Raw genomic sequence first — 26,855 nt, 5'->3', positions numbered from 1 at the left:
GTATATGAATCACAAATATATTTATACATTACATTATAATTTGCATCTTTGCATACTTGCTCAAATATTTCTGTTGTATATTTAGGTGGAAAGGTAGGTAGCGGTGGTGGACTTGCTCTCCCATTGTCATGGCATGCAGGAGGAACTGAATTCACACAACGGCCTGTATTATAATTGCATTCCAAGGTGTAGCTGTGGAAGAGAATATAGAAACTTAAAAATCACAAATAATTCATGGCAAAATTCTCTATTAACATAAATATTAGAATAAGCATTTATGCTGTCAAATAAAATTACAAAGAGATTAACTATTCTGTTTTCTTTTGTACAATAAGGTGTACTACATGACCACCTTCAATCATACCAGAGTCATAACAAAGTTTTAAATTGAAAAATAGGATTATGGACAGTTACGGTTCTGCATCCTTAGTTGATTGAGTCAGACAATACTGACCACAATGAAAAGCGTGTAATGTAATTGAAATAGAGTCAAAAGCACCACTTTTCAGATCAGAGTGGATGGTGCAATTTTCTGTCGAGCAGTAAAAACAAATGATCAGCCACCTTTTCAAAAAGATCAATAATCACAATAATGCTTTACTGCAATGTCTATTTCTGAAAATTCATACAAAATAATTGACTTTGAATAAGGAGTAGACTTCAGATTTGTTTTTCAGATAGTCAAGAGAAATGTAAATGCTATAGCTTGAAGATGTATTTATTGTCTGGACCAAACCCATCTTGACCTGTGTTCACAAATTATAGCCCGGTTGGAGGACAGATTCAAATTTTAGAAAATGTAACACTAATGTTAAAAACACTGCATTTGAACAGAATCATTGGCTCGGATCTTCCAAGGAGTAGCAATTTGCTATTTCGGTCAAAAATGCCTCCAACTTGATGTTGCTCTGCATTTCTTCTAAGATTTTCTTGAGCGTGGCTTTTACAGGAATGCACTTATCCATTGGGGAAGTGGCGGGGGGGGGGGGGGGGGGGGGGTAAGAGAAGAGACAGGCTGGCCCCTTTTTACAGCATTAGCTGCAATATGGCAAGCTTAAATGTCGTACTGAATGTTGGTGAGTGGGTGGGTAGATGGATAAGATGGGTAATGGGATAAGTGGGTAAAATGGGAGAGGTGACAATGGAGGTAGGCGAATAGGTGGGTAAGAGACTAGTGGATAAGGGGCTGAGTGAGTAGGTGAATAAGGGAGTACAGTGCTATGGGGGTAAGGGGGCCCAGGGATGACAGTCGGGGGCCCCAAGGGATGGGAGTAGGTGGTAGAGATGGTAGGTTGGGCGAGTTACAGGTTGAGGGATATTCAGGTCAGGGGAGGTAGTTGGGTGGTCGAGAGTGGTTGTCTGGTAATGGGCGAGGATGGGGGTGCTATCAGGTCTGGTCAGGAGGGGTGGGAGAATTGAGTTGGGAGGGTTTGTTGGGTCAGCGGGTTAGTGGAGTGGTGGTGGGGAGGACTACTCATGTCGGTGGGGTAGTCAGGCTGGGGTGGTTGTTTTGGGGGGGGAGGGGGGGGGGGATTGCGTAGTTACCCAAATTCTTTAATCTGGCTAACATTTCCTGGTAAGCAATTATCAGACTTGATGTTCACAGAGGGTCCCTAAATAAAGGAAGTGCCTTTAAATCAAGGAAGTGCCCATCAGAGGTTGAAACCTCCAAGGCAGTTCCCATGGAGGTCAGTGTGCCAGGACTTCCAGAGTCTACATGCATCTTCAGTCTCCAAGGATCCAGAGATTGTAAGATTTGGCCTATCACAAAATTCTACTCATAACAAATAAAATTAATATTTACAACAAATAGGGCATTCAGTTTTTTTTTTCTCCAGTTTTTTTTCCAGTTACTACTTTTGAACTGGAACATTTAAGTTTAAGATCAAAATAATGTAAGATTTTCAGATGCCACTACCTGTATTCCTTCATACAGCATTAACAATTAAAAAATTAATATTTGAAAATTTCTATTGAAAGCTATGCAAGCAAAAAAAATGAACATAAAAATAACCAAAGAACGATTTTTACCCAATGTAACTCATAAGCTACATCCTCTTACCTGTGAATAATTCCCGTAGCTTTATAAATTGCCACTCTCCCACTTCCCTCTTTAGACTGGCCATCCCTTTTGTCTTTGGCATACATGTTTCTTTCAGAGAAATTGCAAGCCATGAAATCAAAGTGTGCTGAGTTCATGGAGATCAGTTTTGGAAACAACATATTCTCCATCTATATGGATAATGAAAAAAGCAACATTATTAAAATAAAGAGTTTTACCCTATTTGTGACTGTGAAGCTGAAAGGTCACTAAGCACATGGATAAATGTTTAGTCCCATGAAAGTAAAAGCATTTTTGACAGTAATATATTGAGTGTTTGTCATCTAATCAGAAGCTAAAATTATTTGATTTCACTGTTTTGTCAAATTAAGATTTATAATTAAACTTGGCGTATAGGATAGTAAACAATAACTAAAAGAAAGTGTAAATATTATGCAAAATTGTAAACTATTTTGGAAACTTGAAATCGTTAAAAAGCTAACTGAAACCTCAAGCTGTTCAAATATTTCAGAGCCAATATCTATTTATTTAGGGTTAGGGTCCAGCATCTGCAGTAATTTGCTTTTATCTATTTATTTAGATCTGCAGGAATGGATTGACTTAGAGTCTGCATTGAACGAACAACAAAGGGTGCACTGTCCAAGGTTTGTGCCCCTGGCTGAAGCAGCAGATGAAGATTTGGTGGCTGCGAAGATCAAATCAAAGCTTGTTTTTAAGTGCTTTTGAGAGCTATGCCCTCAGGTGAACAACATGCCCTAACATTATAGAAACAGCAAGAAGTTTAAGTTTGAGATTTTGGTGTGCAAGGAGGGACCATGTTTACAAATTTGATTTCTAGTTAAGTTTGGTGATAATACTCTGAATACTCTGGCATTTGGTTGTCTCCTCTTCAACTCTTTACATAGATCTGAATAGTCCAATGTCTGTTCAAGAAGGCAGCTTACCAGCACCTTCTCAAGGGCAATTAAGGAGGAGTAACAAATGCTGACTGAGCAACATCCATGAACGAATAAAAAACCTGGAAAGTTCCGACAATTATGGTGTTTTATTGGCTTTGTTACAGTACTAGATGTCACTGTAGTGATAACAAGCCTTAATAGCTTGAACTGAATGTGATGCAAGCTCTATGGGATTTTCCAAACATTCAGGGAATTGAACCCAAACTAGATTAAAAAAACAAAATACTACTGACACTGAAAATCTGAAATACACACTGAAAATGCTGGAAAACACAAGAGGTCAAGAAGCATCTGTAGAGGGAGGAAGAGAGTTAATGTTTCAGGTTGTTGCCCTTTCACCAGAACAGAAAGAAGTTAGAGATGTTTATTTTTAAGCAAAGTGGGCGAGGGGAGTAAAGAACAAAAGGAAATGTCTGTGATAGGATGGAAGACAGAAGAGATTAAATAAGATGGATTTAAATTAAAGGGACGATGGAGCAAGAAAAAAAGAGACAGTAATGGGCTAACCCTCAGATTTCTGCAGTCACCCAATTTGCCTTCTTTTATGTCCATCATTTCCATTGATCTATTAGCAGCCATGCCTCAAGCTGACCAGGTACTAAACCCAGGAATTCCTTCCCTAAAACCTCTCCATTTCTCTTTCTACATGACACTCCTTACAATCTACCCCCGACTAGCTTTTAGTCCTCTGTGCTAATATATTTTGTGGCTCACTTGTCAATTTTTTAAAAAATAAATGAAAAATAAAAGACTGACAAACAGGTATACATCCAGAGTTAACAGATGTACAGACTGGTGATCGGTTGCCACAACCGTACTGTTTTAATAATGTACATGCTGCCTCCTGGTATTAGAACATGTCAGGGGAGGACATTTGGTGTCAAGCTGGAGCTTGAATTCCCCCATATTCCTCGTTCTTAGTACGCCCTTTCAGATCCTTGGGTTCTGCCCCACTCCCGCCCCCACTCCCCCTCCCAACACACAAACACTATGATTAATTTGCCTATTTTGGTAAAGGCGGCCTTGGGTTGAAGATTGGGAGGGATCTGAACAGGAAGAGGAATCCAGGCAGCATGTTCAACTTGATCGTCTGCACTCTCCCCACCAGGGAGAACAGGATAGAGTCCCACCTCCACAGGTCTCTCTTCACCTCCTCTACCAGAGTTTACAGGCTCCACTGGGTCCATATCCAGTCGTGCGCTATTTGGATCCCCAGATATCGGAATTTGGTTTGGACAAGCTTGAACGGCAGCTTTGGTTCTCCCCCCTGGGGGTTCACGGGACGATTTTGCTCTTGCTCATGTTAAGTTTGTAACATGAGAAGGCTCTGAATTCTCTTAGGAGTTTCAATAATCCTCCCATGCTGGCTAGAGGATTCGAGATGCAGATAAGTACGTCATCCGCATAGTGAGACTATGCTCCCTCTCTCTGCGTGCCTCTCCACCCCTTCGCTGATCTGAGAGCGATGGTCAGCAGCTCAATTGCCAGGGCAAAGAGCAGCAGGGACAAATGGGTATCCCTGCCTCTGTGCAGCTGGAAGTATTCAGAGCTGGTGGTGTTCGTCCGTATGCTCGTGGTGGAAGTGCTGCACAGTAGTCTCACTCACAAGGTGAACCCTGGCCCAAACCATTCCAGTCACTCCATTCGATTCTGTCGAAGGTCTTCTCTGCATCTGGAGAGATGGTCACTTCTGGTGCCTCCTCCCTGGGTGGGCTCTTAATCACGTTCTGCAGGTGTCTGATGTTCACCATTAGTTGGCTACCCTTGACAGAGACCGCCTGATCCTCTGCGACCATCACCGGCATGCAACTAACCAGTCGCCTCGCCAGGGTCTTCGCCAGAATTTTAGAGTCAGTGTTTAGGAGAGAATTGGGTCTGTATGACCCGCACTCCGTCGGGTATTTATCTTTTCTAGGGATCAGCAATATCAAGGCCTGTGCCAATGTGGGCGACAGGGTCCCTCCTATTAGAGTTGTTGAACATCTCCCGTAGGTGCGGGCCAGTGCTGTCACAAATGTTTTTATAAAAGTGTACCGGGAATCCATCCGAACCCGGTGCCTTCACCGACTGCATGGAGTTAATACTCTCCATGACTTTCCCAGGTTCCAGTAGTGCTTCCAGACCCTGTTTCTTCTTCTCCCCCACCACTGGCATGTCCAGTCCATCGAGGAACCGTTTCATCCCGAGTCCCCCTCCTCAGAGGGGAGCCCATTCCAGTCTTTCACCCGCACTATGTCCCTCATGGCTACCTGCTTTCTCAGCTGGTGAGCCAGCAGTTGGTTGGCCTTGTCCCCATGTTTATAAAAGGTCCCCCGTCTCTGCTGGAGTTCGACTGCTTTCCTGGTGGAAAGCAAATAAAATCCCATTTGTTTTTTTCCTCTCCACCAGCAGTTCTACAGTCCGGGCCATGGATTACCATTGGTCCACCTCCAATATGTAGCTGATCAACTGTTGCCTGGCCACCCATCCTTCCTGTCTCCGAGTGCTCTGTACACTATTATTTCCCCCTTTATCACCACCTTCAGTGCCTCCCAGAACGTGGAGTGCGAGACCTGACCATTCTGGTTGCAGATTATATATCTATCTGTCGATGGCCTGTGACATTTTCTCGCAGAATCACAGACAAATTTTGTCTGATTATTCTCATGTAAGAAGCACCTTTGGACTTTTCATATTATTGCTGTTACTGGATTGGTTAAGTCAAATGGCCAGTTTCCTTGTAAATCTTGTGTATTTCTGTATATATTAGCCATTACAGCAACATTAACACCTTAGAAACCCTTTGAGCATCGTCTTTGTGGACAGTATACGAATCAACTATTATGAAGGTAAATGTTGCACTTTTAAAGCTATAAGATTCAGAGTCAAATGCACTGTAACATTTTCAGATGAGCAGATTGCACATACTTTGTTAATTCTATCCAAATCTTTGTGATATCAGGCAACATTTTCTGTCGCATGCTGATATCACTCACATAAAAAACATTTACTGAAATCCATCAGTTAAGTGTAAGGAAAATATATTAGGAAGATTCAGCTAGTATTTTATGCCTGAATGCAATAAAATCACTGTGTTCACAGACATGCTATTCTATGCATTCACTGAACACTGATACTCTGAATACTGACCTGGTTATTTTCACCTGGAATCGAATTTCCATACATAAAACAGCCCCGCTTTGAAGCATGTCCATGCAAGTCCACATAATATGCAATTCCACTCTCATGTGGAGGAATGTGCTCAGCAGTTTGCGGAGAGTCAGAACTATCAGTTGCTTTCTCACAGATTGCACCATCACCACTGGATGAAGTAATTTTTCCATTATGTGTTTCTGAAAGTGGCTGCCCATTGTTGTCTTTGCATCGTATTAATGCATCTGATTGGCAAAGATCTTTACAGGAAATTATGCAATCCATTTCCCCATTTTCAAAGTTTTTCAGATTTTTGTTTTTCTCCATCTCTGACAGAGTGGTTTCAGAGGACATAGAAGTAATATTGATGGAATGATTCAAGTCTTTTGTGCATAAAGGACCACTGGATGTCACTGAAGCAATCTTTCTTAAATCACAATTATCTGAAGACACACGCTTGTTAACATGATGATACAGGATGACTGCTCGTGCCGCATAAATTGAAGGGTGCAAGTTAAAATCTGGGTCCAAGTACAAACGATTCAGATTCACGCCTCTAGAATCAGTCCTGAGAAATACAAAACATAGAAACATTGAATGATATGGCAAAGAAGGAGGCCATTCAATCCATTGTACCTGCGCTGCCTCTTTGGCAGAGCTATCTAATTAACCCCATTCTCTTGCTGTTTTTTAGGCCCTGTAATTTCTTTGCATGTGTTACATAAACAAGAATTTTATACTGTTGATTTGTTAATTGGGCTTTCGTGCTATATACTTCATGGTTCAATGATAAAGCTGTCACAAACAGGTATTCAAAGACACAACCACTGCAGTTTCCTGACTAAATAATACAGTAAAATTTTCAAAAGATTCAAGCTTACCGATAATGTCCCCTCACTACACCATCTGGATTCAACATGGGTATAAGTTTAAAGACAAACATTCGTCTCAAAATCCGTGCACGAAGATCATCAGCCCGCAAAATAAAATCTAGGAAACCATTAAAAACAAAACTGGAAGGAGTTTCACCAGGATGCACTCGGCTGCTGAGGAAAAATACCTGGAACAGAAGAAACATGTTCCAGATATAAATAATTTAATACACAATCAAATGACCATCGATATGAATGGGTGCTGTAACTCATTGGACTGGGTGCCATTCCTGGGCCTGGGGATTGGAGGACCAAATAAGTCTGTGCCTGGGCCTTCTAAGAATAAATCAGACATTCTACTGTCCCAGTGACACCCAGAAGTATGTCAAGAGCTGAGGGAGATTTGTTGTCAGCAGCAGCCTACAGCTTTTTGTAGAGCTTGGAGGAGAACTCCAGGTTTTTTGGTCTATTTTAGTGGCCAACTATGGTCCTTTTAAGGATCCCTGTATTGTTTAAGACCCAGAAATAATAGTTGGATCAGCACATCACATATAAACATATGAATTAACAGTAAGCCACTCAACCCCTCGAGCCTGTTCTGCCCTTCAATAAGATCATGGCTGATCTGCTTGCAACTCCAACCCTACATTCTGCCAATCCCTGATAACCTTTCATCCCCTTGTTAATCACAAATCTATCTAGCTGTGCCTTAAAAATATTCAGATTGGATTGGGTGTTTATTGTTACGCGTACCAAGGTACAGTGAAATTTTTTTTTCTGCGAGCAGCTCAACAGATCATTAAATACATGGGAAGAAAAGGGAATAAAAGAAAATACATAATAGGGCAACACAAGATATACAGTGTAACTACATAAGCACTGGCATCGGATGAAGCATACAGGGTGTAGTGTTAATGAGGTCAGTCCATAAGAGGGTCATTTCGGAGTCTGGTGACAGTTCAAAAATTCTGCTCCAATGCCTTTTGAGGGAGAGTTCCAGAGACTCACGACCCTCAGAAAATATTTCTCCTCATCTCCATCTTAAATTAGCAACCCCTTAATTAAAAAAAAAAAATGACCCTAGTTTTAACTCTCCAACAAGAAGTATCCACTCCATAATTACACAGTTAATAACCTCAAGGATCTTAAACGGTTTCGATCAAGTTGCCTTTTACTCTATAGAAACCCAACCTCTCCACTCTTTCTCAGAAGACAACCCGCCTATTCCTGTATTAGTTGAGTAAAGTGTCTCTGAACTGCTTCCAATGTATTTACATCTTTCCTTAAATAAGGATACCAATACTGTACACAATACTTCAGATGTGGTGTCACCAATGCCTTGCACATCTGGAGCATAACCTTCCTACTTTTATACTAAATTCTCCTCAGATAAAATAACATTCTATTAGCTTTCCTAATTACTTACTGTACCTGTAAACTAGCCTTTTGTGATTCATGCATTAGGATACCCAGATCCTTCTGCACCTCAGAGCTCTGCAATTTCATATCATTTAGATAATAAGCTTCTTTTTAATTCTTCCTGCCAAAATGGACAATTTCACATTGAAGATTAGAGGAATAAAACAATTTAAACCATGAAAGATAAAAATTTTCTCGGTTCTTTAAAAGAGCTGGTAAAATGAAACTAAAAATTGGATCTATATTGGACCCAGCAGAAAATCAAGTTTGGACTTCCCACTTGGATTACAAAAATGGTAGGACGTGATTTTATGGCCACGCTGCACCCGACAAGAAGCGCGCTGTGGCGCAGTGTGGCCAATAGAAACTGGGAGATCCTGCTCGCATTGTGGGTGGGATCACTTTTTAGAAAATCTGCACATTAAAGCGACGCAGGTAGTCTCACTTTAATTCACAGATTCCGAGGCCATGCGATCTATCCCCTTCGCCTCGGAGACCTCGGGCGAGCACCGTTCAGTCCTGATCTCCAAATACGGGGACCAAATGAAATGGCACTTGTGCAGGGTTCTCCCAGGGAATCAGAGTCCCCCCAGGTGCTTGCCCTTTGGGCAAGGTGATATGCTGGCAACCCTGGTACCTTGGCATGGCCAGCCTGGCACCCCAGCAGTGCTACCTGGGTACCAGCCTGGCACTTCCAGCTAGCAAGGGCACTGCCAGGGTGCAATCCAGCACTGCCAAGGTGCCACGCTGGCATTTTTTCTGTCAGTGCAATTGGGCCGGGGGTGCCCACGTGTCTGGTGGGGGGTGGGGTCCTCCCATAGTGCAATGGGGTTTAGAAGGGGTGTCAAGGGTCGTGTCAGGGCCTTGGATAATGATGCCCCAATCACTTGCTACACTGAAGGGTTCTGTCAAGCGGTACACAAAACTGGACTATATGTGGCCTCAGCCATGCATTCCCTGCCGAGACCCCTTATCAAACACGAGTGGCGTTTTATAGCCTTGAGTTTCTCACCGCTCACACGTGGCTAAACGCACTCGCTATGGGGTTTGTTCCCATTTAGTAAAATTGCACTCAATGGTCTATGTTGCACAACAGCTTTAAATGAAGCTTGCTAAACCAAAGATTAGAATAATTTTCAAATAATGGTTTTTTTGTCCGTTAAATAACTGTTAGAAAAGCCTTCATGCATAGAGTAGACAGCTTTGGATTTTCTTACTTGCTTTCCAAAGAACTGCTTTGGACGAGGAGTGGAATGATCTGGAAAAAGCTTTTCAAGTCGTGGTTCACATTCTGCTGTCATTCCATCACATGATGTAATGGTGATAAGATCAACACGTCGTTTGTCCAAGGAGTAACACAGAGGCTCACGGTGATAGTAAGTAGAATCTGGAGGACTGAAACAAAAGTTCTTCTAGTTACAAACTATACTCTTCACAAAGTCAACTCATGTAAATAAAATGGACCAAAAGTATTCTCAAAGTACTTTCCCGTGCACAAAGGGGCCAAAGATACTTTTGCTAGAGGTGAATTAAGGAGAACATAGTTTTCATGGCCTGGCCAGTAGCCTGCGGAAGCTCCAAAACCCAGAAAAGACTTCTGCATGTTTAATATCACAGACATCTAAAAACAGAGGACCCAGCTGCACAGCGAGTTACAAATTGCTCTTTTATTAGTGATCAGAGTTCAAATTAAGGCTAGAATATGGGGATAGAGGATTCACTTAACTGTTTGCCACAAGGATCCTGTGAAAATGTGTTTGAGTGGTCTTAATGGGCAGCACAGTAGCACAGTGGTTAGCACAGTTGCTTCACGGCACCAGGGTCCCAGTTCAATTCGCGGCTTGGGTCACTGTCTGAGAGGAGTCTGCACATTCTCCCTGTGTTTGCATTGGTTTCCTCTGGGTGCTCAGTTTCCTCCCACAAGTCCCAAAAGACGTGCTGTTAAGTGAATTGGACATTCTGAATTCTCCCTCAGTGTACCCAAACAGGCGCCAGAATGTGGCAACTGGGGGATTTTCACAGTAACTTCATTGCAGTGTTAATGCAAGCCTCCTTGTGACAATAACGATTATAAAAAATATAATTCAGTTCTTTGTCAGTATTAGCCTAAACCCCAAACCATCTTGAATTCAGCCTTAATTGGTAACTTTACTCATGGGCCACAGGATGGCTGGTCAGAAGAAAAAAAAAGAAAGTCACAATGGTGAAGCAGAGGTGCTCAGATATTGAAGCACACTGTTGGGTTAGTGATGTGAATTTTATTCCACTTTTGATTTTCTTTTAATACTTGTTCATGGTATGTGGGTGTTGCTGGCTTGGTCAGCATTTATTGCCCAGCCCAATTTCCCTTGAAAAGCTGCTTGGACCGCTGCAGTTCATGTGTTGTCGGAATACGCACAGTGCTGTTAGGAAGAGAGTTCCAGGATTTTGACCCAGAAAGTGAAGGGACCTGATATAGTTTCAACAGTTGAATACCTGATCCAGGAGTGTCAGGTGCTGGATGCATTGCACCTCTCACATTGAGAGACAGTCAAAAAAATTAAAGAACTTAAATTTAAAGGCAAATTGAAGCTTCATTTTCTTCTAAATAATGCTCGCAAAGAAGTCCCAATAAAAATAAAATCTGATGCCCAAAACGATTTGCTCCCATTCTCTCTTATTTATATTCATGAGCGGAGTTCCAGTGTCAGCATGTAGGTGGAGGTTGCGCGTTAGGTGGCTCCCGCTAGAGGTTTTGGACTTTTATGCTGTCCCAGGGATAGTTTTTGGATGAATTGGTGTGGTATATCATAAGGAGGTCAAGGAATGTCAAAGTGCCAGAAGAAAGGTCGTGGAAAGAAGGGGGCAAGCAAACTTCCGCTGCCGAGTGCTGCTGTGAGTCCAGCAAGAAGGAAGATGGTGGGGGCTGGGTCATTGGGTGGGCGGCTCCAATTACGGTGGCAACTCTTTCCAAGGTGATGTCGGTGGAGTTTGAAGGACTGTTTGCCAAGCATTTGGAGGTGCTTCGGAGGGAGATGAAATGAAATTAAAATCACTTATTGTCACAAGTAGGCTTCAAATGAAGTTACTGTGAAGAACCACTAGTCGTCACATTCCGGCACCTGTTCGGGGAGGCTGGTACAGGAATTGAACCGTGCTGCTGGCCTGCCTTGGTCTGCTTGAAAAGCCAGCCCCAGTCGAGATGTCGACTTTGCTTAAAGAGTGGCTGTAGGTAGCAATTGCCCTGGTAAAGGTGGCTGTGATGAAGACGTCGGTCGATGAGTGGGAGCAAGGAGAGGTTAAAAGGGCATGGCACCGTTGCAACACAGCAACAGTTCCCTCGGTGGGTGAGGCGATGCGGGGGGTGATAGAGGTTAACAAACAGCTCAGAGATAAGATGGGGTGAAATCGGGACTATTTGTTTCTCTTCCCGGTGCACAAGGTGTTTTCAAGGATTAACTTTTTTGTGGTGGGAAAGGTGCAGTTGGCCAGGGTTAAGAGTGCAGACTATTCGGCAATTGTGATCTTGGATCACGCTCCACATTGTATGGACGTGGTATTGGTGAAGGGGGCAGCCCACAAGTTGGGGTGGAGGATGGATGTGGGGTTGTTGGCAGATCAGAGCTCCTGTGACAAGATGGGGAAGATGATTGAGGACTATGTGGGATTTAATTGCACGAGGGAGGTTTCATGGCCAGTGGTTTGGGAGGCTTTGAAGGCAGTGGTGAGTGGGTAGGTGATCACATTCAAGGCCAAGGTGGATAAGGAGGAGAGGGAGGAAAAATAAACGACTCATAGAAGAGATTTGAGAGGTACACAGGGGACCTGGTCCCAGGGCTCCTGAAATAGAGGAAGCAGGCGGGGTTAGGCCTATTGTCCACAGAGAAAGCAGTGCGTCAGCTGAGAAAAGTGAGGGGGTCTGTCTAGTGAGGGAGTCCAGGGTTTAAGGCAGGATGTATGTTGGCAGGTCAGCTCCATAGGGAGGCCATGGAGAGGGTGATAGTTCAGGTGGAGGACAGGATGGGGAGTTGGTGGTGGCTCCGGAACAGATTAATAAAGGTGTTCAAGGAGTTTTTAAAGATAAATTTAGAGTACCCAACTATTTTTTCCAATTAAGGGGCAATTTAGCGTGGCCAATCCACCTACCCTGCACATCTTTTGGGTTGTGGGGTGAAACCCACACAGACCCGGGGAGAGTGTTCAATGAGTTTTATGGGGACTTGACTAAGTTGGAGCCACCAGAGGAGCAGGGATGAGGCAATTTCTGGGTGGGTTAGAGTCCCAGAGGTTAAGGGAGGTGGAGAGGGCAGGGTTGGAGGTGCCGATGGGGGTGGAGGAGGTGAAGGTGGCAATTGGGAGGATGCAGGCAGATGAGTTCCTGTTTACATTTTATAAAAGATTCAAGGATAGGCTTGCGACATTGATGGTGGGAATGATCGAGGAAGCAATGGATGTGGTGCCTTGCCGCAAACGATGGGGCAGGCCTCCATCTCGTTGGTGCTCAAGTAGGACAAGGATCTGGTGGTGTGGGTCGTACAGGCCGATATCTCTGCTGAATGCAGCTGCCAAGATACTGCCGAAGGCGTTGCCGTTTGGTTGGAAGGGTGCCTACCAAAAGGTGATTGGGGAGAATCAGACGGGGTTCATAAAGGGCAGATAGCTGTCCTTGAATGTGAGGAGGCTGTTGAATGTGGTGCTTTCTCCAACAGAAAGAAGGGAGACGGAGGTGGTAGCGGCATTGAATGCGGACAAGGTGTTTGATCGGGCAGAGTGGTGTTATTTGATGGCGGTATTGGAGAAATTTGGGATTGGGCCAAAGTTTGTGCCGTGGGTGCAGCTGTTATATAAGGAGCAGAGAGCTAACATGCGTACGAATAGTATGAATTCAGGGTACTTTGCATTGCACCAGAGTACGAGGCAGGGATGCCACATGACCCCCCTTTTTAAAAAAAAAATGAATTAATTTTTTCCAGTTAAGGGGCAATTTAGCGTGGCCAATCCACCTCGCCTAAACATCTTTTGGTTGTGTGGGAGAAACCCAAGCAAACACGGAGAGAATGTGACAGTGACCCAGAGTCAGGATCGAACTTGGGACCTCGGCACCGTGAGGCAACAGGGCTAACCCACTGCGCCACCGTGCTGCCCTTACATGACACCCCCCCACCCCTCCCCCTTTCTGTGTGCATTGGCTATAGAGCTCTTGGATGTTGCGCTGAGGAGCTCAGGGTTGTGAAAAGGGATAGTGAGGGAGGGGGTGGAGGATTACCTTAAATGCATTTAAGATGGCATATATATTTCAGAGCCAGGCAGCAAAATGAAGCTGCTTCAGAGATTTGGGACGTTTTCAGAGTGCAAATTAAATTTAGGAAAAAGTGAGTACTTTATGGTCTCCCCTCCAGAAGGGTGTGTGGGGGGATGCTATTGCGTCTGGCAGCGGTTCATTTTAGGTATTTGGTGGCCCAGGATTGGGCAGGGCTCACCATCTTGGTGGGGAGAGCGAAGGCTGACTTGCTGAGGTGGGATAATCTCCTTCTGCTGTTCGCGGGCCCGTTACAGGCAGCGAAAATGAATATTTCACTGCGATTCCTGTTTTTGTTTCGGTGCCTGCCGGTCTTCTTACCCACGGCTTTTTTCCTTTTAAAAAAGGGGGTTGACAGGCGAATCTCCTCGTTTGTTTGGGCAGGGATGGTGGCTAGGATTAGGAAGGTGATATTGCAGAGGGGACGGTGGGGCGGGGCTACACCTCCAAATTTGATGTATTATTATTGGGCGGCAAATGCAGAGAAGATTCAGGGAGATGGGGGCTCTGTGGGCGAGGATGGAGGTGGGCTCTTGCAGGGGGTCGGGGTACGGGCACTGGCAACGGTGCCACTCCCGATGGTCAGAGGGAAGTACCTGGTGAGTCCAGTGGTGGTGGCCACGCTGAAGATCTGGAGGCAGTCTAGGCAGCATTTTAGGTTGGAAGCTGGATCGGGTGGGTTGCCGAGGAATCATGGGTTCGAACTGGGGAGAATGGATGCAAGGGAATAGAGGAGGATCAAGGAAATGAAGGATCTATTTCTGGGAGGGCAATTTGAGAGTCTGGAGAAGCTGGGCGAGACATTTGGGCTGGCGGAGGGCAAATGTTTCAGGTATATGCAGGTGTGGGACTTTGTGAAGAAGTTCTTCCCGACCTTCCCGATAGCTTATGCCTCCTCGTTGCTGGAGGCAGTGTGGCAGTGACGGGGTTGGAGAGGGGAGTCTTCTCAGCAATTTACCGGAGGATTTTGGAGGAGGATGGTGTGTCCTTGGATGGGTTAAGGCAAAGTGGGAGGAAAAGCTGGAGGCGGGATTGTGGTAAGAGGTGCTGTGGCAGGTAAATGTCTCAACCTCATGCGTGGCTGGAGCTGATACAGCTGAAGGTAGTGTACAGGGCGCACCTTACAAAAGTCTAGGATAAGGCGGCTGTTTGAGGGAGTGGAAGATGTCGGTGAGCGATATGGGAGGGGCCCTGTGAACCATGGGAATATGTTTTGGGTCTGCCCTAAGCTGGAAAGGTTTTGGAGGACGGTGTTCAGCATCATTACGGGGGTTCTACATGTGAGTGTGAAGCCCAGTCCCCTAGCAGCCATATTCAGGGTGTTGGACTGGCCAGAGGTGCAGGGGCAGATGTTTTGCCTTTGCCTCGCTGATTGCTCGCAGGCTGGTCTTGTGAGGTTACCTTCTCCACCCTGTACCTCGGCATAGCAGGGGTACCTGCTGGGAGTTTTTGGCCCTGGACAAAAGTGAAACTTGCTATAGGGCTATCTATATTCATGAGCATCATTGGCTTTGCAAGTCAACCATCATACTGAGGAAAGCAGCCACATGGTCAAAAATCTTTGAAGAAACTAGTATGAAGGGGCAAGCGGAAGAAAAATTCTCTAGAATTTTCTTTAATTAATCTACAAGTACCTTCCCCATGGATTCACCTACAATCTCCAGCCACTGAATCCTTTGGAGATCTCATTAAATTGGCAAAGAATGCTCATTTGCGATCAATCATAACCTCTTTAAGCTACAGAGTTGGATAATAAATAGTGTGCGCTCACTGCCTTTGATTCTGTTAATAGTTTCTGCAATCTTCTCCAGTGCTGATCTTTCAAATCAACGTATTGCAAACCTAACTCAAGGAATCCAACTGGTTGAGAGTTTTAAACAGTATTGAGAAAGATGAGTCAGAGAAAGAAACATACTAAGACTATATTAGGTGACCTTTGCCTCCATCCTACATCTGGACAGCAAGTAGTTCAAATGTCTACCCCAAGCAGCAATTGCTGCCTCTTATAAATCAAAAAGAACCCGGCACCAGTCGATCCAAGTAAAGCCCAGAAGCACTGTATCTACACTAACCTCTGCCCAAATCTCACACTGAAACACAGCATTATTTTTCAAAGATCAGACAACAGACAGGGATCTCCACAAAACTCACTGCAAGAAAATTGGTGGCCTGCCAAGTTGACCATGACCAAATCTGAAACCATGAATTAGAACATAGAACACTACAGCGCAGTACGGGCCCTTCGGCCCTCGATGTTGCGCCGACCTGTGAAACCATCTGAAGCCTATCTGACCTACACTATTCCATTTTCATCCATATGTCTATCCAGTGACCACTTAAATGCCCTTAAAGTTGGCGAGTCTACTACTGTTGCAGGCAGGGCGTTCCACACCCCTAATACTCTCTGAGTAAAGAAACTGCCTCTGACATCTGTCCTATATCTACCACCCCTCAATTTAAAGCTATGTCCCCTCGTGTTGGTCATCACCATCCGAGGAAAAAGACTCTCACTGTCCACCCTATCTAACCCTCTGACTGTCTTATATGTCTCTATTAAGTCACCTCTCAGCCTTCTCCTCTCTAACGAAAACAACCTCAAGTCCCTGAGCCTTTCCTCGTAAGACCTTCCCTCCATACCAGGCAACATCCTAGTAAATCTCCTCTGAACCCTTTCCAAAGCTTCCACATCCTTCCTATAATGTGGTAACCAGAACTGCACGCAGTACTCCAGGTGCGGCCGCACCAGAGTTATGTACAGCTGCAGCATGACCTTGTGGTTCCGAAACTCAATCCCCCTGCTTATAAAGGCTAGCACACCATATGCCTTCTTAACAGCCCTATTAACCTGGGTGGCAACTTTCAGGGATTTATGTACCTGGATGCCGAGATCTCTCTGTTCATCTACACTACCAAGAATCTTGCCATTAGCCCAGTACTCTGCATTCCTGTTACTCCTTCCAAAGTGAACCACCTCACACTTTTCCCGCATTAAACTCCATCTGCCACCTCTCAGCCCAGCAGCTTATCTATGTCCCTCTGTATCCTATAACATCCTTCAGCACTATCCACAACTCCACCGATCTTCGTGTCATCTGCAAATTTACTAACCCATCCTTCTACACCCTCTTCCAGGTTAGCCAGGAAGGACCTAAAGGGAGAGTTAAGAAGAGCGAGGAGAGGACACGAAAAGTCGTTGGCGGATAGGATCAAGGAAAACCCTAAGGCTTTCTATAGGTATACCAGGAACAAAAGAATGACTAGAGTAAGATTAGGGCCAATCAAGGATAGTAGTGGAAAGTTGTGTGTGGAATCAGAGGAGATAGGGGAAGCGTTAAATGGATATTTTTCGTCAGTGTTTACACTGGAGAAAGACAATGTTGTCGAGGAGAACACTCAGGTTCAGTCGACCAGGCTAGATGGAATTGAGGTTCAAAAGGAGGAGGTGTTAGCAATTTTGGAAAATGTCAAAATAGATAAGTCCCCTGGGCCAGATGGGATTTATCCTAGGATTACACCAGCGTTCCCAAATACAAAAGCATCTTCAGACTAACACTACTAGGGAATGACTAGGGCAATGGCAAGGGCAATGGCGAGGGCAATGGCGAGGGCAATGGCGAGGGCAATGGCGAGACTATTAAAGCTCCTTCTTCACCAGAACTCAATAAGAAAACCGCACCAAATCAGAAATTCCTGCGTCAACTGCCCCCAGACAAAGAAACACGTTTCATTGATGAGGTTATATGAAGCATTGCAAATAGACTCAGCAGACACAGACCCTTGTCAATAAACTTGAACTCCAGGCATATATCTAAAAGCTGGATGATATTTCCCTATTGTTTAGGATATCCAAGTAAAATTACAATCGCCACACTGGAATGGTATTTATATCATTTTTAAGTGCACCGAGATGCAGTGTCTGAATACAAGACCAAATAACCCATTTCTTTAGAGGAACAACTAGAGAACTACCAAAATGGATAATCTGGGAAATCGAGGATGCCACTATAACAGTTCAACATCAATCAATATTTACAACATTTGTATTTTACAATGTGAAATATCTTGGGCGGTATTCTCCGCTACGGCCAAAAATCGCAGAGGCCGTCGTGAACTCGCCCGTGGTTCATGACGGCCTCGGGGCCCGCTCCCCGCACCTAATTCACCCCCACCCAGAGGGCTAGGAGCGGGCCCCCGCGTTCCCGGCCGCGACTTCAACCGCCAGAAATGACGCTCGAACGGCGCTTTTCATGATGTCATCCGCGCATGCGCAGGTTGCCGGTTCCAACCTGCGCATGCGCGGAAGACATCACCGCGCAGACAGCACGAACCCGTGCATGCGCGGTTCCGTCTTTCTCCACCACCGCCCGGCAAGACGTGGCGGCTTGATCTTGCCGGGCGGCGGAGGGGAAAGAGTGTGTCCGTTTTGGACGATGGCCCGACGATCGGTGGGCACCGATCGCGGGCCTGTCCCCTCCGGAGCAGTCGCGGTGCTCCCGTCCAAATCGGGCCCCTAGATGCCCCAAACGGGCATCAGACACCCGTTTCACGAACGCAGCGACCAGGTGTGGTTGCTGTGGTGGTGAAACGAGCGTAAGGGCCGGCCGCTCGGCCCATCGGGCTCGGAGACTCGCCGTGAAAAATGGCGAGCGCCGATTTTTCCGAGGGGGGGGGAATCGCGGGGGTGCCAAAAATGTCGGGAGGCCCTTCCGCGATTCTCCCAGTCCGCGTGGGGAGCGGAAAATTCCGTCCCTTGCACTTATCTATATTGAATTGCATTTGCCTTAATTCTGCCCACTGCACTTTTTCTTCCAGCGCCTTCTGCAATTCCTTGATAGCTTCAACAATTTAGAGTGCTCCACTACTTTTAAATGTGACCAGAATCCAAATGTGCTGCTGAATTCAGGTAATTTATAAATACATGAAATCCAAACATCAATCCCTGATGAACTGCTATTCAATGTGCTCCTAACATTACATCACCTATTTAATGCTAAAAATCATCAAATTTCTAATCTCCAAATTTTATGTGGAACATCCATTGCTTATTGATTCCACACACGCAGCACAACTAATTACACTAATTGGTCTACAATATAATCACAAATACTGCCATGTAACATGGCAATGACTTGACAATCCATGATTGCTGCAATGTAATAACACAAGTTCTACTTGTCATAAATCATATTCTTTTCATTTTAGAATGGAGATTATTTTACATGTAAAAAATTTGATAAACAAAGTCATTATACAAGTGCAAGAGGGCTAAATCTTGCTGCAAACAAAAACAAATTTTTGATCCAATGACCCCCATGAATGTCGTCAACCTTCGGACTCGAGGTAGCAGTGCTGCCACTGAGTCAGGGCTAAAATTGAAGAGCAAGGTTTGATTTGATTTATTATTGTCACATGTATTAGTGTACAGTGAAAAGTACTGTTTCTTGCATGCTGTACAAACAATGCATACCGTACATAGGGAAAGAAGGAGAGACTACAGAATGTAATATTATAATCATAGCAAGGTGTAGAGAAAAGATCAACTTAATACGAGGTATGTCCATTCAAAAGTCTGATGGCAGCAGGGAAGAAGCTGTTCTTGAGTCGGGTGGTACGTGACCTCAAACTTTGGTATCTTTTTCCTGCCGGAAGAAGGTGGAAGAGAATATGCCCAGGGTGCTTGGGGTCCTTAATTATGCTGGCTGCCTTTCTGAGGCAGCGGGAATTATAGATAGAGTCAATGGATGGGAGGTTGGCTTGCGTGATGGACTGGGCTACATTCACGACCTTTTGTAGTTTCCTGCGGTCTTGGGTAGAGCAGGCTCCATCCCAAGCTGCGATAGAACCAGAAAAAATGCGTTCAATGGTGCATCTGTAGAAGTTGGTGAGGGTCATAGCTGACATGCCAATGTTCCTTTGTCTTCTGAGAAAGTGGAGTCGTTGGTGGGCTCTCTTAAATATAGTGTCGGCATGGGGGGGACCGGGACAGGCTGTTGGTGATCCGTACACCTAAAAACATGAAGCTCTCGATCCTTTCTACTTCATTCCCATTGATGAAGACAGGGGTATGTACTCCTCTACGCTTCCTGAAGTGGATGACAATCTCCTTCGTTTTGTTGACATTGAGGGAGAGATTATTGTCGTTGCACCAGTTCACCAGATTCTCTATCTTATTCCTGTACTCTGTCTCGTCATTGTTTGAAATCCAACCCACTATGGTGGTGTCATCGCCAAATTTGAAAATAGAGTTGGAGGGGAATTTGGCCACACAGTCACAGGTATATGAGGAGTACAGTCGGGGGCTGAGGACACAGCCTTGTGGGGCACCGGTGTTGAGGATGATTGTGGAGGAGGTGTTGTTGCCCATCTTTACTGATTGTGGCCTGTGGGTTAGAAAGTTCAAGATCCAGTCGCAGAGGGAGGAGCTGAGGCCAAGGCCATGGAGTTTGGAGATGAGTTTCGTAGGAATGGTGGTGTTGAAGGCTGAGCTGTAGTCGATAAATAAGAGTCTGACATAGGTGTCTTTATTATCTAGGTCTTCCAGGGTAGAGTGCAGGGCCATGGAAATGGCGTCTGCTGTAGACCTGTTGCAGCGGTAGGCGAACTGTGGTGGATCAAGGCAATCCGGGAGGCTGGAGTTGATTTGTGCCATGACTAACCTTTTGAAGCACTTCACGATGATGGATGTCAGAGCCACTGGACGATAGTCATTAAGGCACGCTGCTTGACTTTTTTTTTGGTACAGGGATGATGCGCGTCTTCTTGAATCAGAAAGGGACCTCAGATTGTTGTAAAGAGAAAAGATAGAATTAGAGGGTATGCTGGGCACAGCTTGCAAGAAGTTGCCTCGCTCCAGCGCCATCTTTCTTTCCAGATGTTCTATGTATTTAAGACAAGGAGCAGTAATAAGGAAATGAAACCCAGAACAGGAAGAGAATATTTGCCCTCTGACCTTCCTTCCTTATAAAAGGTTGAATAAATTATTTTTAAGAACAAAGAAAATTACAGCACAGGAACAGGCCCTTTGGCCCTCCCAGCCTGCACCGATCCAGATCCTTTATCTAAACCTGTCACCTATTTTTCAACGATCTACTTCCCTCTGTTCCCCGCCCGTTCATATATCTGTCTAGATGCATCTTAATGATGCTATCGTGCCCACCTCCACCAACTCCGCTGGCAAAGCGTTCCAGGCACCCACCACCCTCTGCGTAAAAAACTTTCCACGCACATCTCCCTTAAACTTCCCCCTCTCACCTTGAAATAGTGATCCCTTGTAATTGACACCCCCACTCTTGGGAAAAAGCTTGTTGCTATCCACCCTGTCCATACCGGTCAATTTTGTAGACCTCAATCAGGTCACCCCCTCAACCTCCGTCCTTCCAACGAAAACAATCCTAATCTTCTCAACCTTTCTTCATAGCTAGCACCCTCCATACCAGGCAACATCCTGGTGAACCTCCTCTGCACCCTCTCCAAAACATCCACATCCCTTTGTTAATATGGCGACCAGAACTGCACGCAGTATTCCAAATGTGGCCTAACCAAAGTCCCATACAACTGTAACATGACCTGCTTGTACTCAATACCACGTCCGATGAAGGCAAGCATGCTGTATGCCTTCTTGACCACTCTATCGCCCTGCGTTGCCACCTTCAGGGTATAATGGACCTGAACTCCCAGATCTCTCTGTACATCAATTTTCCCCAGGACTCTTACATTGACCATATAGTCCGCTCTTGAATTAGATCTTCCAAAATACATCACCTTGCATTTGCCTGGACTGAACTCCATCTACCATCTCTCTGCCCAACTCTCCAATCTATCTATATTTTGCTGTATTCTCTGACAGTCCCCCTTGCTATCTGCAACTCCACCAATCTTAGTATCATCTGCAAACTTGCTAATCAGACCACCTATACCTTCGTCCAGGTCATTTATGTATATCACAAACAACAGTGGTCCAAGCACGGATCCCTGTGGAACACCACTAGTCACCTGTCTCCATTCTGAGACACTCCCTTCCACCACTACTCTGTCTCCTGTTGCCCAGCCAGTTCTTTATCCATCTAGCTAGATTCTAGCTAGTACACCCTGAACCCTATATGACTTCACTTTTTCCATCAACCTGCCATGGGAAACTTTATCAAACGCCTTACTGAAGTCCATGTATATGACATCTACAGCCCTTCCCTCATCAATTAACTTAGTCACTTCCTCAAAGAATTCTATTAGGTTTGTAAAACATGACCTTCCCTGCACAAAACCATGCTGCCTATCACTGATAAGTCGGTTTCTTCCAAACGTGAATAGATCCTATCCCTCAGTATCTTCTCCAACAGTTTGCCTACCACTGACGTCAAGCTCGCAGGTCTATAATTCCCTGGATTATCACTGCTACCCTTCTTAAACAAAGGGACAACATTAGCAATTCTCCAGTCCTCCGGGACCTCACCCGTGCTCAAGGATGCTGCAAAAATATATCTGTTAAGGCCCCAGCTATTTCGTCCCTCGCTTCCCTCAGTAACCTGGGATAGATCCCATCCGGTCCTGGGGACTTGTCCACCTTAATGCCTTTTAGAATACCCAAAACTTCCCCCTTCCTTATGCCGACTTGATTTAAGAGTATTTAAACATCCATCTCTAGCCTCAACATCCGGCATGTCCCTCTCCTTGGTGAATACCGATGTAAAGTACTCATTAAGAATCTCACCCATTTCCTCTCACTCCACGCATAAATTCCCTCTTCTGTCTTTGAGTGGGCCAATCCTTTCTCTAGTTACCCTCGAGCTCCTTATATACGAATAAAAGGCTTTGGGATTTTCCTTAATCCTGTTAGCCAAAGATATTTCATGACCCCTTTTAGCCCTCTTTATTGCTCGTTTGAGATTTGTCCTACTTTCCCAATATTCCTCCAAAGCTTCATCAGTTTTAAGTCATCTCGATCTTATGTATGCTTCCTTTTTCATCTTAGCTAGTCTCACGATTCCACCCGTCATCCATGGTTCCCTAATCTTGCCATTTCGATCCCTCATTTTCACAGGGACATGTCTATCCTGCACGCCAATCAACCTTTCCTCAAAAGACTCCCACATTTCAAATGTGGATTTACCCTTAAACAGCTGCTCCCAATCCACATTCCCTGGCTCCTGCTGAATTTTGTTAACTTGGCCTTTTCCCAATTTAGCACTCTTCCTTTAGGGCCACTCTCGTCTTTGTCCATGAGTATTCTAAAACTTACGGAATTATGATCGCTATTCCCAAAGTAATCACCGACTGAAACTTTAATCACCTGGCCGGGATCATTCCCCAATACCAGGTCCAGTATGGCCCCTTCCCGAGTTGGACTATTTACATACTGCTCTAAAAAAACTCTCCTGGATGCTCCTTACAAATTCTGCTCCATCGATGCCTCCAACACTTCACGAGTCCCATTCAATGTTGGGAAAGTTAAAATCTCCCATCACAACCACCCTATTGCTCCTACATTTTACTATAATCGGTCAACATATTTGTACCTCTACTTCACGCTCGCTTTTGGGAGGCCTGTAGTAAAGTCCCAACAATGTTACTGCACCCTTCCTATTTCTTAGCTCTACCCATATTGCCTCAGTGCTCGAATACTCCATTGTGCCCTCCTTAATCACAGCTGTGATATCATCTCTGACCAGTAATGCAACTCCTCAACCCCTTTTACCTCCCTCTCTATCCCTCCTGAAGCATCTATACCCTGGGATATTTAGTTGCCAGTATTGCCCTTCCCTTAACCAAGTCTCAGTAATACCAATATCATATTCCCGGGTACTAATCCAAGCCCTAAATTCATCTGCCTTACCTGCTACACTTCTCGCATTAAAACAAATGCACCTCAGACCACCTGTCCCTTTGCGTTCATCATCTCTTCCCTGTCTACTCTTCCCCTTAGTCACATTGAGTTTATTATCTGGTACCTTACTGGCTTTAGTTGCTGCCTCTTTACTGACCTCTAAATTCCTAATCCGGTTCCCATCCCCCGCCACATTAGTTTAAAACCTCCACAACAGTGTTAGCAAAAGCACCCCCTAGGACATTGTTGCAGTCCTGCCCAGGTGTAGACCATCCGATTTGTAATGGTCCCATCGCCCCCAGAACTGGTTCCAATGTCCCAAAAATCTGAACCCCTCTATCCTGCACCATCTCTCAAGCCACGTATTCATTCTGACTATTCTTGAATTTCTACTCTGACTGTCTCGTGGCACTGGCAGCAATCCTGAGATTACTACCTTTGAGGTCCTACTTTTTAAACTTATCTCCTAACTCCCTAAATTCTGATTGTAGGACCTCATCCTGTTTTTTACCTATATCGTTGGTGCCTATATGCACCACGACAACTGGCTGTTCACGCTCCCCCTTCAGTATGTCCTGCAGCCGATCTGAGACATCCCTGACCCGTGCACCCGGGAGGCATCATTGCATTCAGGAGTCTCGTTTTCGACCACAGAAACGCCTGTCTACTCCCTTTACGATTGAATCCCTATGAAAATAGCCCTGCCAGTCTTTTTCCAGCCCTTCTGTGCAGCAGAGATAGCCACGGTGCCATGAGCCTGGCTACTACTGCCTTCCCCTGGTGAGTCATCTCCCCCAACAGTATCCAAAACGGTATACCTGTTTTGCAGGGAGATTACCGCAGGGGACACCTGCACTGCCTTCCTTCTCTTTCTCTGCCTTTTGGTCACCCATTCCCTGTCTCCCTCACCAATCCTAACCTGCGGTGTGACCAACTCACTGAACGTGCTATCCACAACCTCCTCAGCATCGCGGATGCGCCAATGTGAGTCCAACCGCAGCTCCAGAGCCGTCATGCGGTCTAACAGGAGCTGCAGCTGGACACACTTCCCACACATGAAGGAGTCAGGGGCATCGGCCGCGTCCCTGAACTCCCACATTGAGCACGAGGAGCATAACACGGGTCTGGGATCTCCTGCCATTTTTACACTTTACTTTAACTGATTACAAATAATATCAAATAATGAATAAGTGAAAGGAATGAGGATTTTACTTACCAACACACGAAGAGTTAAATTTCTCCCAGCTACTGCTAATTGGAGCACTTTCCTTACCAGCCAATCAGGTCACTGTTTTGCTGTGATGTCACTCTTCAAAGTAAGTTTTTAAAGTTTTTAAAGAGGTAAACATACCTTCCCGACAGACCCCTGGCCACTGCTCCCGCCGAAAATCTGAAGGCCGCTGCTCCTTATCACCAGAGTCTTTTTTTTTTGGTTAGAGGAGGAGGGCAAGGTGGGAGACACTACACGTGTAGTGTCTCGGGTTCAGCCGCTGCCCAAATATATCAGTTCACTCACCTTCCCAGAGCGCAATTCGACCGCTCCCACTCAGCTCCTCCCTCTCACCGCTCTGGTAAGCTAAGTTTTTAAAATGGGAAATTTAACTTCCCTATAGCCCCCTGGTTAGTGCTCTCGCTGCTACCGCTGAAAAACTCTCCGTGCTCTTTAATGAAGTCTTAAGTTAATAAAACAAGGTAGTAAATAATGGGCTAAAGTAAGATGTTGGTTCCTCCTTCTAAGTTCTTCAAGTATCAGGCGCAGCCTCACAATGTAATTGTTGAGTCTCTGCCACACTTCCTTTTCGGTAATACCCAGAAAATGGCAAATACTAGGCAGAAGGGACAGATAAATAAGCGCAATTTGTCTTTGAAACTTATTGGCAGTTATTTTTAAAAATACAATCAGGTTTAACTTCTCATTCATGTGTATGTGTGAATATTTTCCCAGTTACCAGATGTACACATGACTCTCACATAACCTTCCTGGACAGTTAATAGGGAGCAGGTCCACTGATGTGAACAAGAGCAGTCCATTTCCATTCATAAAAGTACACAGCAATAATGCATAAGAAACTTAATTTACAAGTTGTTTCTCAAAAAGCAACTATATGCAGTCAAAAAGCATGGCAAACATTTGGAAAACTAATTACACAAGGTTCTGCACTGAAGTTTTGAGATTGCACCCTACCTCCTGACAGTCAGGTGTTTACAATATTCAAACTTTTCATCCAATCGCATCAACATCTCTTGGCATTCAGAGTACGTGAATGGAAAGCAAAATGCAAAGTAGGTTGTTGCTCCACGATATTCAAGAAAACGATGCATGAAGGAGAGAATAAACTGATTATCCACCATCTAAATTGAAAGAAAATGGCAAAAAGAAATGTAACTACAAGAATTTTATAGAAATTAATATTTGCACCCTACAGGCAGCAAGTCACTGATTCAAGCAATCATCAGGCTCATTAAGTGGGGAGAAGTTGATGGGATGGAACAAAATTTGCAGAAACTCAGAATGGCAAATATTAGAGCACATAAGGGTGCCACTCGACCCATCGAGTCCATGCTGGCTCTCTGTGGAGGTTTCGGCACCCGGGAGAGAGACAGTACTCCTTCTTCTCACACATTCATCAGGTGTGCCATTCTTTGTGGTGGGAAAGGCAGTATTGATGGGAGTGGTGGGAGCGGAATATGTGAGAATAGTGATTGCAGACCACGCATCACACTACTTAGCCTTATGTTGGGGGGGGGGGGGGGGGGGGGGGGCGCATGGAAACCTGGGTGGAGGCTAGATTCGGCTTTGCTGGCAGGCAAGGAGCTCTGTGGTAAGGTAGCACTGGTGATTAAGAATCATGATCTAATTCAAAATCGGCATGTCTCCAAGGCCACGTTCTGGGAAGCATTGAAGGCAGTGGTTGGGGGATGGGGGTGGAATTATTTTAATAAGGCCCACAGAGACAGAGTTGAGACGGAGGAGAGGCTGAGGTTGTTGGAAGGGACTGTGGAGGTGGATAGGAATAATGCAGTTGGGTAAGGTGCTGAGGCCACATGGCTTTCCAGCAGAATTTTATAAGTAGTTTGCAGTGGAGCTGGCCCCTCACCTTCGGAGTATGTTTAAAGAGGCAGTGGAGAAGGGGGAAACTGCTGGCTATGTTGGCACAAGTGGCTATTTCACTGAACCCAAAAAAGACAAGGACCCGTTGGAGTGCGGGTGCTATAGGTCCATCTCGTTGCTGAACATAGATGTTAAAGTGTTGGCCAAGTTGTTGACGAGATAACTGGAAGGGTGTGTCGGAGGTGTGTCAGAGGTTCAGAC

The 26,855-nt window shown here is 45.1% G+C and overlaps 1 protein-coding gene across 9 annotated transcripts in view; it reads right to left on the bottom strand.

Moving 5' to 3' along the window:
- The window catches only part of agbl5 (ATP/GTP binding protein-like 5), a 159,389-nt gene that overhangs the window by 103,177 nt on the left and 29,357 nt on the right, over window positions 1-26,855 (bottom strand). For all 9 annotated transcript variants that reach the window (XR_005460999.1, XM_038800111.1, XM_038800112.1 and 6 more), the window contains exons 4-9: window positions 25,728-25,894; window positions 9,662-9,839; window positions 7,035-7,213; window positions 6,151-6,721; window positions 2,063-2,232; window positions 57-192 (exon numbers count right to left, since the gene is read on the bottom strand). Coding sequence is in view for 8 of the 9 variants with exons in the window: in XM_038800111.1 (XP_038656039.1) it covers window positions 57-192; window positions 2,063-2,232; window positions 6,151-6,721; window positions 7,035-7,213; window positions 9,662-9,839; window positions 25,728-25,894 (1,401 nt within the window). In the remaining variant the exon portion in view is untranslated. The remainder of the gene's footprint in view (window positions 1-56; window positions 193-2,062; window positions 2,233-6,150; window positions 6,722-7,034; window positions 7,214-9,661; window positions 9,840-25,727; window positions 25,895-26,855) is intronic.

This window comes from Scyliorhinus canicula, chromosome 6 (assembly GCF_902713615.1).
Source record: "Scyliorhinus canicula chromosome 6, sScyCan1.1, whole genome shotgun sequence".
NCBI classification, from domain to species: Eukaryota; Metazoa; Chordata; class Chondrichthyes; order Carcharhiniformes; family Scyliorhinidae; genus Scyliorhinus; species Scyliorhinus canicula.
This window is presented reverse-complemented; position numbering and strand designations above follow the sequence as displayed.